The 13,413-nt window shown below is 40.0% G+C and overlaps 1 protein-coding gene across 1 annotated transcript in view; it reads left to right on the forward strand.

The window, feature by feature from the left end:
* The window catches only part of LOC121287634 (unconventional myosin-Vb-like), a 124,576-nt gene that overhangs the window by 21,011 nt on the left and 90,152 nt on the right, over nt 1–13,413 (forward strand). The window contains exons 4-8 of the mRNA XM_041205567.1: nt 657–801; nt 5,047–5,203; nt 5,512–5,655; nt 6,962–7,043; nt 8,842–8,946. Of these exons, the coding sequence (XP_041061501.1) occupies nt 657–801; nt 5,047–5,203; nt 5,512–5,655; nt 6,962–7,043; nt 8,842–8,946 (633 nt within the window). The remainder of the gene's footprint in view (nt 1–656; nt 802–5,046; nt 5,204–5,511; nt 5,656–6,961; nt 7,044–8,841; nt 8,947–13,413) is intronic.

Raw genomic sequence — 13,413 nt, forward strand, 5'->3', positions numbered from 1 at the left:
TTTTAATTGGAGGTTTAAAAAATAACATTTAAGTATTTTCTACGTCTTTTCTCTTTTCTCTTTTCTATGTCTCTTCTGAATCCAGTCTTTCTTTCTCCCCCCCACCCTGCCTCCTTCAATCTAATTTGACAGCCACACTAATTTAAACGGCACAAGGACTGAAAATGAAGTATACTTCATAATTCTTCACTGTGGGTAGGATGCTAAGGCAGCTGCTAACCCTGTTCACTCAGGCCCCAGACGCCTTGTTTTCCTCACTGAAATATCAGCAGCTTGCCCTTGCCATGCAAAGCCTGTAAAAACCTCAATGCGGGGTAAGTCAAACTAATGGCCTGCTATGGTAAATTCTGCCCAATCAGTTTGGGAGTAGAAATTCCCTGGTTTGAAATGTTATGCAGTGATGATCAATCATCCTTGCCGTGGGGACAGAGGAAATGTGTTGCTGGCTTCTAAATGAGGACTGGCTTAAAAAGCCCGGAGATATTGTTTGAGGTGTCTCTCAGTGCCTGCTTGGGACATCATGTGTTAGTGTACTCCTGTAAATCTTGTAAACTTGTTCTCTTGTGGGGATTAAAACTATCCTACAATTAGTTTTATAATTTAAAAAAAACCTCTTGAATTCTTAAATGGCTTAACAATTTGAAATTTTCTTGAAGGTATTGTTCTAGTCGCCATCAACCCATATGAGCAGCTCCCTCTTTATGGTGATGACGTAATTTACGCTTATAGTGGACAGAATGTGGGTGACATGGATCCCCATATCTTTGCTGTTGCTGAGGAAGCGTACAAGCAGATGGCGAGGTAAGCACATGGGGTAGAGAGTCTCGTGCCTTTTTTAAAAGGCAATCAGGTATGATTTTTTTGTGTATTTAAAATATCCAATTGAATAGCACAAAGCGACGTCTGGTCTGTATCTGAAGTGTTTTACATGTTGGGCAGAATCTTTGGCTCGGCGAGTAGGGGCAGGGCCTGCTTGCTGAGGCATAAAATGATGTCACACTTGGGTCCCAATGTCACTGCGCTTCATTTAGATTTTCAGCTTGGCGGGCACACAGCCGAGTCAGCTGCACACCTGCTGAATTGTCAAAGGCCTATTAAGGCCATTTAAAAAGCCACTTAAGCATTTACCTGAGCTGTGCGTCCGACCTTAAGGTTGTCGGGCAGGCGAAGAGCCCAGGCGGCCTTCACATTTTTCATGGAACCTCATCCACGGGTGGGATGAGTTTTCATGAATGATTAAGTTTTTACAAAAACTTTTATTGAAGTTAATGCACATCCCCCAATACGCGCATGTTATTAAAAAATTTTTCATCTCCTTTACTTAACTATTTAACCGTAAAACTTATCTTCCTGAGGCACCTCTGTGCCTCGGAGATTTCTGCGCTCTTTCATGCACATGGGCACGAAAGAGTGCACTCCTGATTCAGGCAACACCCACCCCCACCCCCACAGGGAGCGCACAGCGCCTCCGGGTGTGTGTCATGCTGGGCAGGCCGAATTATCCCACCCACATAAAATGGTGACGCAGACCCGATTGGGGGTGCCGATCGGGCCCACACCATCTGCCCGACAGGCAGTAAATTCTGCCCGTGGACTTTTCATCCAGACTGGAAGACCAGCAATCTCAAAGGCTGAACAAAACGAAAAAGGCACAAATGGGGATATATAGAAAATTGTATGTAGAAATGAAGAATTGGCTATATGTTGGCTCCTGTAATTAATGGATTGAGTGGTTAGCAGCTGGATTAGTTGCAAAACTGCAGAGAGCTGTAAACTGATTATATAAAGATCATCAAAGTGAAGCAATGAACAATGACATACATTATAGGCAGTACTTATTTAAACACAAAAACTCATCCCCATGTGCCTCAGATTTGTCAGACTGTGGAGGCTAGCAGGAGACCAAAGCTTGGTTTGAGGTTGGATTTAATGAGAGTCTTAAAAAAAAAAGCTGAGGAGCTAAGTGGGGGATATTTGAGTGAATAGGAGTTAAGCTGCTAAATGGAGAGCTAATAATTGAGATGAAGGAAGACGGAATTGGAAAATATCGCAAGAGATGCTTGAGGTAGCGAGAGGCAGAGTCTTGGTGGGCTGGTGGTAGAGATCAGCTAAACTTATTAACTCCTGTGATTGGAGTTGCCATTCTTGACTGATACTATTTTCATTCTGATATCCTTTCTCTTCCTGCCCTCAATCACTTCCCCAGATGTTTGGTTCTGTCCTGGGCCTGTACTTGTGTTAATGTTGTTCTGCAGATGAATGTTGTAAATGAACATTTTCACAGAGGGAGTAGATGATTTTTTTTGTTAAGAGATGAAGTGTCGAAGGGAGTTCCAGAAAGCAGATTTATGTGACTGAAGGCTTTGCTGTCAGTAGAGTGGGAACTGGAGTGTGGAAAGACATGAATGGATGGCCAGAATTGGAGGAATGAAACTTTTGCAAATGTAAAGCAATAAAGCTTGTTGGAGTAGGGTGAGGTTGGGCCAAAGAGGGATAAACGGGCAAAGACTAACTTAACGTTGAGTTTGGGGGTGGGAAGGTGTGTGTGAGATGGAACTATAGTGTTTATTAGACGTGGATTCCCCTGTATTTGGAATTGGTGACTTTTGACCATATGTCACTTAACAGTCTTCTACAAGAAAACATATTAAACCCAATATGAAAAGTGGCAAGTCAGAAGCTACAGTTCCTGGCTACGGGGAAGACGGAGATGGAGACATAGCGATAATGTCACTGGATGAGTAATCCAGAAGCCCAGGCTTATACCTTACTATAGCAGCTGATGGAATTTAAATTTAATAAAATCTGGAATAGAAAACTAGTCTGTTTCATGGCATCATTAAAATCACTGGTGTAAAAACCCATATGTTTCTTTGTCTTTTTTATGCGAGGAAATCTGCCATCCTTACCAGGTCTGGCCTACTTGTGACTCCAGATCCACAGTAGCTTGGTTGGCTCTTAACTGCTCCCCTAGCAAGCCACTCAGTTCAAGGGCAGTTGGGGATGGGCATCAAATGCTGGCCTTGCCAACAATACCAAATTCCATGAAAGGATTTAAAGGTTTTATGCAGCTGGCTTCAAAGCTGCTGGATTTGTAATCCATTGAGCCTTTTTGCATTTTGTTCAAATTGCAGTAAACTGCTTTGTAAACAATAATACAGCAAAATAATTCATGTAATATAATCATAATTCTTAACCAGCTTCTTGACTACTGAGGATAAAAGCCTTATAAGCAATATTCAAAATTGCTTTACTGTGAATAGTAACACAATTTGCTGAACATTTTTGATGGTTTCAAACAAATTTATCTTCCATGACCCATACTTTCCTGGTTATTTTCAAACTTTTATGCCTTGTGTAGTAAATTGATGTGTAGATTGACAGCAGGGTAACCATTTCTTGTGTAGCGTACTATAGTGCTCAGATGAAGGCTAACATTGGACTCCTTACAAGCCTAAATGTCACACTTAACCATGCACTAACACAAGTATATTATATCCTCCTTTAATAACAAGTACTACTTTAACATCATGTGGTGAAGAGATGAAGTGTTGTGTCCTATGACAGCAGTGCAATATTTTTAGTTCCTAGTTTTGTTGTTCAATGCTGCCATGGTGCTGAGCATTGGTTTTGGAATTAATAATATGAAAATGAACATGAGCATTTTTGTGGTGTATCATTAGTCTGACTATATGGGATAGCATTGGGAATATAGATTAAAATATGGAGGTGGTTTAATTTGTGTAATCCCTCAGTAAGCAAAGCAAATTCATTTAGTTTTAATGGATTCTTGTTAACATTAAAATAAATTGTACAGCTAGAATTATCAAGTATGGTACCTTTGCCTATTATACATACAACATCAATGTCCAGGGTGCAGCTTTTACAAGAAGCCCAAATTATCCAAGTTGTGTCTCTTTTCCAAAACCTAGAAAAGCTACTTTCGAGACCATTTCGCTTTTTTTGTACTGGATACATTCAGGTCCATTCATATAAATAATTTTCACTACTGATTTAATTGCTGAGCAGAAATGTCTCCCTTTAATTTTACATCCTAATTGTATTTCTTATCTTGGTGATGAATTACCATCATTGCCTGTGTAATTGTGCTTTCTATCAGAATGCTGCTCAACTCATTCTATTTGCCTGAATGATACACCTGGTCAGTTTGGTCTAATTTGCTTCATTGAATAGTCATGTTAAGTTCAATAATTTTCCTTTAGTTTTAATGGTCTTCAAAAAATTAGCTAGATGTGATACCTACAGTGTGAAAAATTGAACTCCAATATTTGTATTTTCTGTGTTGCATAAACCTGAGCTAAATAAACTTAAGCTAAAGCAATGTCACTGATTTGCATCAAAATGTTTTCGAATCTGTTGTCCCACAATACCAACAATAATTGATTTGGTGCTTAATTAGCAGAAAAGGAAACAGAAAACTAACCTTTCTGACTTGTCTATTTGAGTTGAAGAGTTTATTTTTTGTTGGCTTCCACACTCAGTGATTAGCAAACATGTGGTTTGGAGTTGGAAGCAAAAAGCAAAATACTGTGGATGCTGGAAATCTGAAATAAACAAAATGCTGGACAAACTCAGCAGGTCTAGCAGCATCTGACATCTGGAGAGAGAAAGAATTAACGTTTCGAGTCTGTATGACCTGAAATCTTCTGAACAAGTGTTCATAGGGACTCGAAACGTTAACTCTGTTTCTCTCCACAGATGCTGCTAGACCTGAGTTTTTCCAGCATTTTCTGTTTTTGGTGGGGAGTTGGTTTTTGTTTTAATTTGTGTTGCTAATAGGGTGTCTGCAGATTTTTTTTCTGCACTGCCATTTGATTGATTTAAATTCTTCATCATTGAGGCTGGAGTTTGGTCTTCCTGGTCATTCAACCAATGCAGTTTTCATTCGCCATTTCTGTAGTTTTATCCTATGTAAGTGTCTGGTCCTGTCTGTTGAAATGGATTGTGCTAATGATCTTGGCTCTACCATTTAGCTAGCAGAATCTAGGGTGGTACTAGAAATGAATCATCTAATTTGTTTAACAGGAATGAAAAGAACCAATCCATTATTATAAGTGGAGAATCTGGGGCAGGGAAAACCATGTCAGCCAAGTACATTATGCACTATTTTGCAACTGTTGGAGGATCTGCCAGTGAAACGAATGTGGAACAAATGGTTCTGGCATCCAACCCTATCATGGAGGTATGTTTTGAACAATGCCATATGTGTACTTGATTTAAAGGCCTTGCAATATGTTTTTTTTTAAAAGTACTTCAGACTACTTTCTGTAGATGGAGTATCAATCTTCTATGTTGTCAAGTAGTTGCCAGTGTTGTAACCATACTGGGAAGACTTGAAGTGCAACAGGCCCTGGATGACAAAGGACAAATGTTGTGGCCCTCTCAATATTAAATATATTGCACTTGTTCTGACTGTGTTATTTAAATGATGCAATGTATTGAATGGCTACTTTTTGACCTTGGAACTAAAATATTTCATTTCCCAAACAGGCAATTGGAAATGCAAAAACTACAAGAAATGACAACAGTAGTCGATTTGGCAAATACATAGAGCTCAGTTTCAATCACAGGTATCAGATAACAGGGGCCAATATGAGAACATACCTGTTGGAGAAATCGAGAGTGGTGTTCCAGGTAAAGGATGCTTTTCCCCACTACTTTGTCCTAGAGTTCTGTAGATGTCTACTGACTTTGTTCTGTCTGGATTTAAAATGTCTCTTGTACATGGACAAAACTGTTTTCTGGATAATCCCTCAATTGTTTCATTTATCCCATTCTGGATAACTGATCACATTTGGAGATTTCCAGTGCATCTTCTTTGACTGTCCCAGGCAGTCCTCCTGCATAGACTAAATCTTTATCGTATCCATTTTAAAAAAAATGTAATTATCATCTACCTTGCTGAGTCTCCTATTAATAACTTTAATATACTACGTCTATTTTTATATTAAAATTAATCACTTCATTGTGATTAAGTAGAAAAACTTTAGGGGGAGATTCATTTATAATGAGTAACGACAATAGAGAAAAGGTTGGTTACACAATACCTGCCTTTTCTATTCATCGTTTTAATTTACCAAAATGAGTCTCCTATTCTACAATTATGCAGTGTACATCTTGTAAACTTTGTTTACAAACTAATTAGCTTATTTTTCCATGGTATACAGTGTAATGCTCAATGGTCTGATTGACCTGTTTGTTATTCTGATAACTAACCTGTGTAACTGCACTTAATTGTTTTAAGTCTGTGGGTAGTGGAGGAGAACTGGAAAACGAGTCTCTTGCTCAGTGTCTCGGGTCTTTCTGGAACCTGAAGGGTTCTCAGATATTTTAAAGTAGCTACAATAAACCTGTTGTCGATTTGGAACTAGCGTAACCTCTGCAGTGTTCTGAGATAAAGCAGAAGATACACAGCAAACTGGCAAATACATTTATATACTGCTAGCTTAAATTGTATAGTTCATTTTCCAATACTTTTCTGCAAGATTGTTGTTTTATCTCCGTTGACCAATATGTAACAGTATTTCTTTATCTAATTAAAAGTATTACAGTCTGTTGTGTGAAAGTAATTTGTCACATTTTTTTCTGATTGGCTGAAGTAACTATTTCATGTTATCTGGAAACTGCATCTTTCCTTAAATTCTGGCAAATTTATTGGTCAGTTATGTCTGGACCTTAATTGTCTCCCAACAGTAGCAAGTTTCCTAATTTTTAATGCTCATGTTTGTCTCTGCCACATTTTGCTCCCTGTAGTCTGTGCACTTGTGGTCTTCTGCACTAGGCCTGTTCCTAACTCTCTTGCTGCATTGTTCTCCTGAGTTCCCGTTCATTTAGAACTTCCTATTCTTGTCCCAAAGCAAGCCTCCTTCCAGCCCCTAGAGTTCCAAGATTTGAATTGCATTTACAATGTTTAATTTTGCAATATTGCTTCATTTCTCAGGCTGTTGAGGGAAGGAATTATCATGTATTCTATCAGCTCTGTGCCTCAGCTAATCTGGATGAATTTTCTGAACTGGACCTTGGTAAGTGTTGACCATGAGGCATGTGAAGCATTAAAGTAAAAAGGTATGTACTAAGTGGTTGTAGAATATACTGGATTGTAAGCCTGCACTTTAGCTATTCTTCTCCTTTTTGATTTTGATTATGCATGTCTATATAAAACATATTTTTACAAGATGTGATGTGAGAATGGTCTCTGATATCATGTAAGGAATTGCTGCTTTGACTGCTGCTGTGGTACCACTTTCTATTGAGGCAATAAAGCAGGGTTCTGGGAGTTCCAGGTAATTCTGATCAGATGAGTAACTGTTGATGACATTTGTCTGAGAAGCCCACTAAAGATTAATGATATGACCCTGCTGCAACTAATTTCAGTCTGAATCATTTTAGACCTTTATTGTGTTTTTTTTTCTCTTCTCTACCCCCCCCCACCCCCACCCCCTCCCTTAATGACCTTTTAATCAAGAATGAAGTGATACTTTGGACAATGTGTCACTTCTACCTTAAACACTTGTGTATTGATAAAAATATGTATTGTAATTTGGATTGAAAGGTCATGGGTGAAGTCACCTGTTGCTATGTTTTGATTCTGTTAAGTTGTGTCAAGATTTTTCTCTATGGATTATTTTCAATCCTACTCTTGATTTTCATACTGAGTTCAGGAAATATGGTGATGGAATGTTCTCCCATATGGAACAAGTGTAAAAGATGCCATTGATGTATAGAGAAGACGTGTTGGGTTGGGGGGGTGGGAGTGCAGGAGCGGGTGCATGCAGGTGTGTCTCTCTTCAGGGGTGTGCTGCCATTTTACGTGGGTGGGCCAATTAAGGCTCACCCAGCATGATGTCCGCTAGGAAGTGCTATGCGCTCCCTGTGGGGGCAGGGAATTCCCTAAGCTGGGAGTGCGCTCTTTCTCACACGCGCGTGAAGCAGCGCACCGATCTCCCTGAGGCTAAGTGCTGCCTCAGGGAGATCGGCTCCGAATTCAAAAATGGTCAATGCACAAACATTAAAATTTCCCTGACATCCCCTTATGTGATACTGTCACTTGAGTTGGGACATGTCCATCACTTTTATTCACACTTTTAAAATTTTTAGAAACCTTCATAAACCTCATCCCGCCTCTGGATGAGGTTTCAGGCTTTTTCTGAAGCCCGCCAGTGCTCCCAGCCTGCCCCACCTGCCTTAAGGTTGGACGGGCAGGTCCGTTAACTACTTGAATTACTTTTTAAACGGCCTCAGTTGGCCATTGAGAGGTCTGATTTGGCTGCACCCCCGCTGACCTGAAAATTGAAATGACGCAGGGTAATGTCGGGAGTTCCGCCCGATTTCATCCCGCGTCATTTTACACACCGGCGAGCGGGCCCCGCCCCCCCACTCGCCGACTTCAATATCCTGGCCATAATCTTTGTACTTAAAACTGTTTGTACTTTGTACAGTTTTATTTAATTGTATTTGTGCTCAAGTCCTTCACAAATAACCATCTCTCTACAAAACTATGCAGAGAGAAAATACATGAGGGATTACAATTATCACCAGAACATGGCAGCTGACAATCTAGCAATTTTTCTTCCTGTAATTGCTCAAATTCCTAATTTTTTTTTTTTTGCTACCTGAATGAATAGTATTGGCTGAGGAAAAGGAAAAATTACAGGGGACAGGCCTGGATAAAATATTTGCTACCAGCTGGTGAGCCATTTGTTTCTTGGGACATGACTGTTCACATGAGGTATACTCCTGAATAGGGGAGAAGACAGTGTCTAATTTCACAGAATGTAGTCCAGTTACTTCCATCCATAAGTTTTAATTATTGTCCTCCAGGTAGTGCTGAGAATTACCACTATGTTAATCAAGGTGATGTTTATGTTGATGATAAAGATGATGCTGCAGATCTTGAAAGAACGCGAGACGCCTTCTCAATGTTGGGTATGTATAGCCTCATATCAAACGCAACAGAATGTCTATATCCAGATTTCCTGTCAGCAAATTGATGTTTTTGATTTTCATTTTATTCCTAAGGGCATTGATTATGGTTTCTATTATATGTAAATCTACTTGTTTTCATCATATGTAATCATCTCCAGTTACAAGTATTTTTAAGATAATTGAATAACATTGTATTTTAAAAATGCAAAAAAAAAGTTCTAAAAGTTTTTATTACAGGATAATAAGGGACACAATTGGTCCCCTTGAAGATCAGAGTGGTCGTCTATGTGTGGAGCCTCACGAGATGGGGGAGATCTTAAACAGTTTTTTTTGCATCAGTATTTACTCAGGAAACTGGCATAGTGTATAAGGAAGGGAAACGAGGAAGGGAAACAGTAGTGTCATGGAACATATAGAGATTAAAGAGGAGGAGGTGCTTGCTGCCTTACAGCGAATAAAGGTAGATAAATCCCCCGGGCCTGACATGATATTCCCTCGGACCTTGAGGGAGACTAGTGTAGAAATTGCAGGGGCCCTGACAGAAATATTTAAAATGTCCTTAGCCACGGGTGAGGTGCCGGAGGATTGGAGGGTAGCTCATGTTGTTCCGTTGTTTAAAAAAGGCTCCAAAAGTAAACCAGGTAATTACAGGCCAGTGAGCCTGACGTCAGTAGGTAAATTATTGGAAGGTGTTCTGAGAGATCGGATATACAATTATTTGGACAGCCAAAGGCTGATTAAGGATAGTCAGCATGGCTTTGTGCATGGTAGATCGTGTTTAACGAACCCTGTAGAGTGTTTCGAGGAGGTTACCAAGGAAGTAGATGAAGGAAAGGCTGTGGATGTTGTCTACATGGACTTTAGTAAGGCCTTGACAAGGTCCCACATGGGAGGTTAGTTCAGAAGGTTCAGACACTTGGTATCCATGGAGAGGTTGTAAACTGGATTCGAAATTGACTGTGTGGGAGAAGACAGAGAGTGGTGGTGGATGATTGCTTCTCAGACTGGAGGTCTGTGACTAGTGGTGTGCCTCAGGGATCTGTGCTGGGACCATTGTTGTTTGTTGTCTATATCAATGATCTGGATGATAATGTGGTAAATTGGATCAGCAAGTTTGCTGATGACACTAAGATTGGAGGTGTTGTGGACAGTGAGGAAGGCTTTCAAAGCTTACAGAGAGATCTGGTCCAACTGGAAAAATGGGCCAGAAAATGGCAGATGGAATTTAATGCAGAAAAGTGTGAGGTGTTACATTTTGGAAGGACAAACCAAGGTAGGACATACACAGTAAATGGTAGGGCACTGAGGAGTGTGGAGGAACAAAAGGATCTGGGAGTTCAGATACATAATTCCCTGAAAGTGGCGTCACAGGTAGACAGGGTTGTAAAGAAAGCTTTTGGCATACTGGCCTTCATAAATCAAAGTATTGAGTATAGGAGTTGGGATGTTATGGTGAGGTTGTATAAGCCATTGGTGAGGCCAACTTTGGAGTATTGTGTGCAGTTCTGGTCACCTAACTACAGGAAGGATATCAGTAAGATTGAGAGAGTGCAGAGAAGATTTACTAGGATGTTGCCGGGTATTCAGGAGTTGAGTTACAGGGGAAGATTAAACAGGTTAGGACTTTATTCCTTGGAGCGTAGAAGGATGAGGGGAGATTTGATAGAAGTTTACAAAATTATGAGGGGTATAGACAAGAGTAAATGTGAGTAGCCTCTTTCCACTTTGTTTAGGAGAGATAAACACGAGAGGACATGGCTTTAGGGTGAAAGGGGAAAGGTTTAGGGGGGACATTAGGGGGAGCTTCTTCACTCAGAGTGATGAGAGTGTGGAACGAGCTACCATCTCACGTAAATGCGGACTTACTTTTAAGTTTTAAGAACTTGGATAGATACATGGATGGGAGAGGTCTGGAGGGTTATGGACTGGGTGCAGGTCAATGGGACTAGCGGAATAATATTTCAGCACAGACTAGAAGGGCCGAATGGCCTGTATTTCTGTGCTGTAGTGTTCTATGGTAATAAGATTAAATTAACAAATTGGAAGTATCCTGTAATTTATGGTTGCTTCAGATGAGAAATGTTGCTGAACAGTAAAGGTATATTTTTTGAAGTTTTTTTTGTAACCTTAGGAAGGGAACCTACTAATATAGATGCTTTCTTGACTCCACTTCTGTACCCAACCAACCAATGTGGAGAATTCATGGTTTCTATTTTAAACCTTCTACAAATGCACTGGGGGAAAAAAAATCAGTACCAACTGCAAGAATCAGTACCAGATTTTCCCATCACTGCATGATGATTTACAAATGTATAGTAGCTAGTGCATACGCACAGAAGCATTTTATGTACAAGGGAAATAGCACTAATATTGGTGAACCCTGTGTCAGAAGTGTGAACATGCCTATGCTTTGTGTGCGATGAATTCTTTTTACAGGCATCTTGTATTTTGTATTAGCTCCTGATAGATTTTAGATGTCTGTTTGACTGAGTACTGCCTGCATGGCCAGAGTTGATCAGAACCACATGTATGGATGGATTGTTTGTGCTTAAGGATATGTGGCTTGTGTTGCAACTATGGGTTGTGATCATGATTGAGTTAATGTGAGCATTATAGACAGATAAGACCTGAAAATGACAACACAGGAAAAATCCTTGGCTACAGAAGATGATATAAGGAATGGATTTGGAAAGGTTCATTGTGCCGATTTTGAGAAATGAGAAGAGAAAAAGTTTTATGAGCCATTGATGCTGCTAGAGTTGGTGGGAAGAAGAACCATTTCATCTAGGATAACCATTGCCTTTAAGTATAACGTTTGCTTGATTAAATTATTTTAGATGCTACTGCATCAAGTGTCTCCTTGTCCAAAATTTGTGTGGTCTCTAAATGTTGTATTTGTAGTCTGTAACATGTCTTCCCACTACCAGCGATTGCATTCATCTCTGCTCCCTAATGTACATTTTGGGATGGGGGAGAAGGAAATACATGAGAATTCCTTTCTCCCCCCCCCCAAAATCATGCTGGATGATTGGAATAGTTACAGGCTTCTCCAAAATGTTTGGTTGTAGGGCTTGAAATTAATAACTGGGCTGCAGAGCTAAAGGAAGGGAGCAGCGGGGATTGGGGGCGGGGTGCGGTATTCATTGTGCTATGATTCAGCTCAAGTCAAGAGTAAAGGGTTAATGGTTATGTTAATTAGACAATGGATGCTAATGATGTAGGCATGACACTAGGGTCAGATGACCAAGGGGCTCCAAGAGAGCAAGACACAAGCTGGCCTGTGTCCAGTAAACAATGTACTTACCATGAGGTCTTGGATGTAAACATATAGTTCAAGAAAAGCTAAATACTGACTTCCTCCAAGTCACTCAGTAAGTGATACTCATCAAAATGTTATGCACGAAGAGGAGCTGTAGGAAAACATGAAGGCAAAAGTACAAAATTGGAACCCTCAAGAAATGGAACCTTTTTTCTTTGCTCGGTTCCAAGCCTCCTAAAAATTGACAGGAATAATGGGAAAATGAAAAGCTATTAATGCCATGTTGGTCAACCAGGCATACCTACAAATTTAAGACTTCAATTAATTGTTGAAAAGCTGTGGATTACAGTTTTGATGCAAGTTGAAGCTGTGGAAAGTAATTGGTTTGGGTCAAGTGGTGCTTACACTTTTTTTTACTCAAAGTAACCTATTTTTGTTTGGTTATACATTTCCCTTAGGAAATTAAGTTGTGGGGAACTGAGCTTAATTTGTGTTTTGAAGGTAAACCAATGCTTTGGGATGAAAAGCTTAAATTGTTGTTTTATGTTGGAATCAGCTTGTCTTTAAAGCTACACTAAAAAATGACAGGACCCATATGCTTCTCATAATTAATTTGAAAATTTGGCTGAAGGGAGAGTGAGCAGCAGACTTTCTGTGCTCTCTGTAATAAAATTGTGTTTTGCAAACGGTTTGTCAGTTTTTTGGGCAGGGGACACAGTGGATCTGTGTCCACCATCTCTCTACCCCCCCCCCCCCCCCCCCCCCACCCACGTCTCCCTTATCCTCCACCCCTCACCATCCCCCCCCCCAAACTTTCTTGAAACATCCCCTTTCTCTGTACAGACACTGACATCGGAGCACTGGGCAAATCCTAAAAGTATGGAGTTATCTGCTATCACTAGTTTAAGTTCCCCAAAACTATTGATTTTTTTTATAGTGTTCCTGTTTACTGCTGCGTGGAAATGTACCTGATGGGTTTTCTTTTGAGTATGAAAGCTGACATGACTACTGTGGTGATATGGCATTTGTTGGATGTTTTATTAAATAGCTATTTTATGATTGCCATGAATGAAGTAAAAACAAAAAAATTAATCCTCCCTCTTATCTAAGCTTTTATGGTGGCTGCTGTTTTAGTTTGGACCGAGTAATCAGCTTGAATGTGATGTGGTTTGAAGTGATAATTCTAGCTTTAAAGAGGACTCCTTTCC

Source organism: Carcharodon carcharias, chromosome 14 (genome assembly GCF_017639515.1).
Source record: "Carcharodon carcharias isolate sCarCar2 chromosome 14, sCarCar2.pri, whole genome shotgun sequence".
Lineage (NCBI taxonomy): Eukaryota > Metazoa > Chordata > Chondrichthyes > Lamniformes > Lamnidae > Carcharodon > Carcharodon carcharias.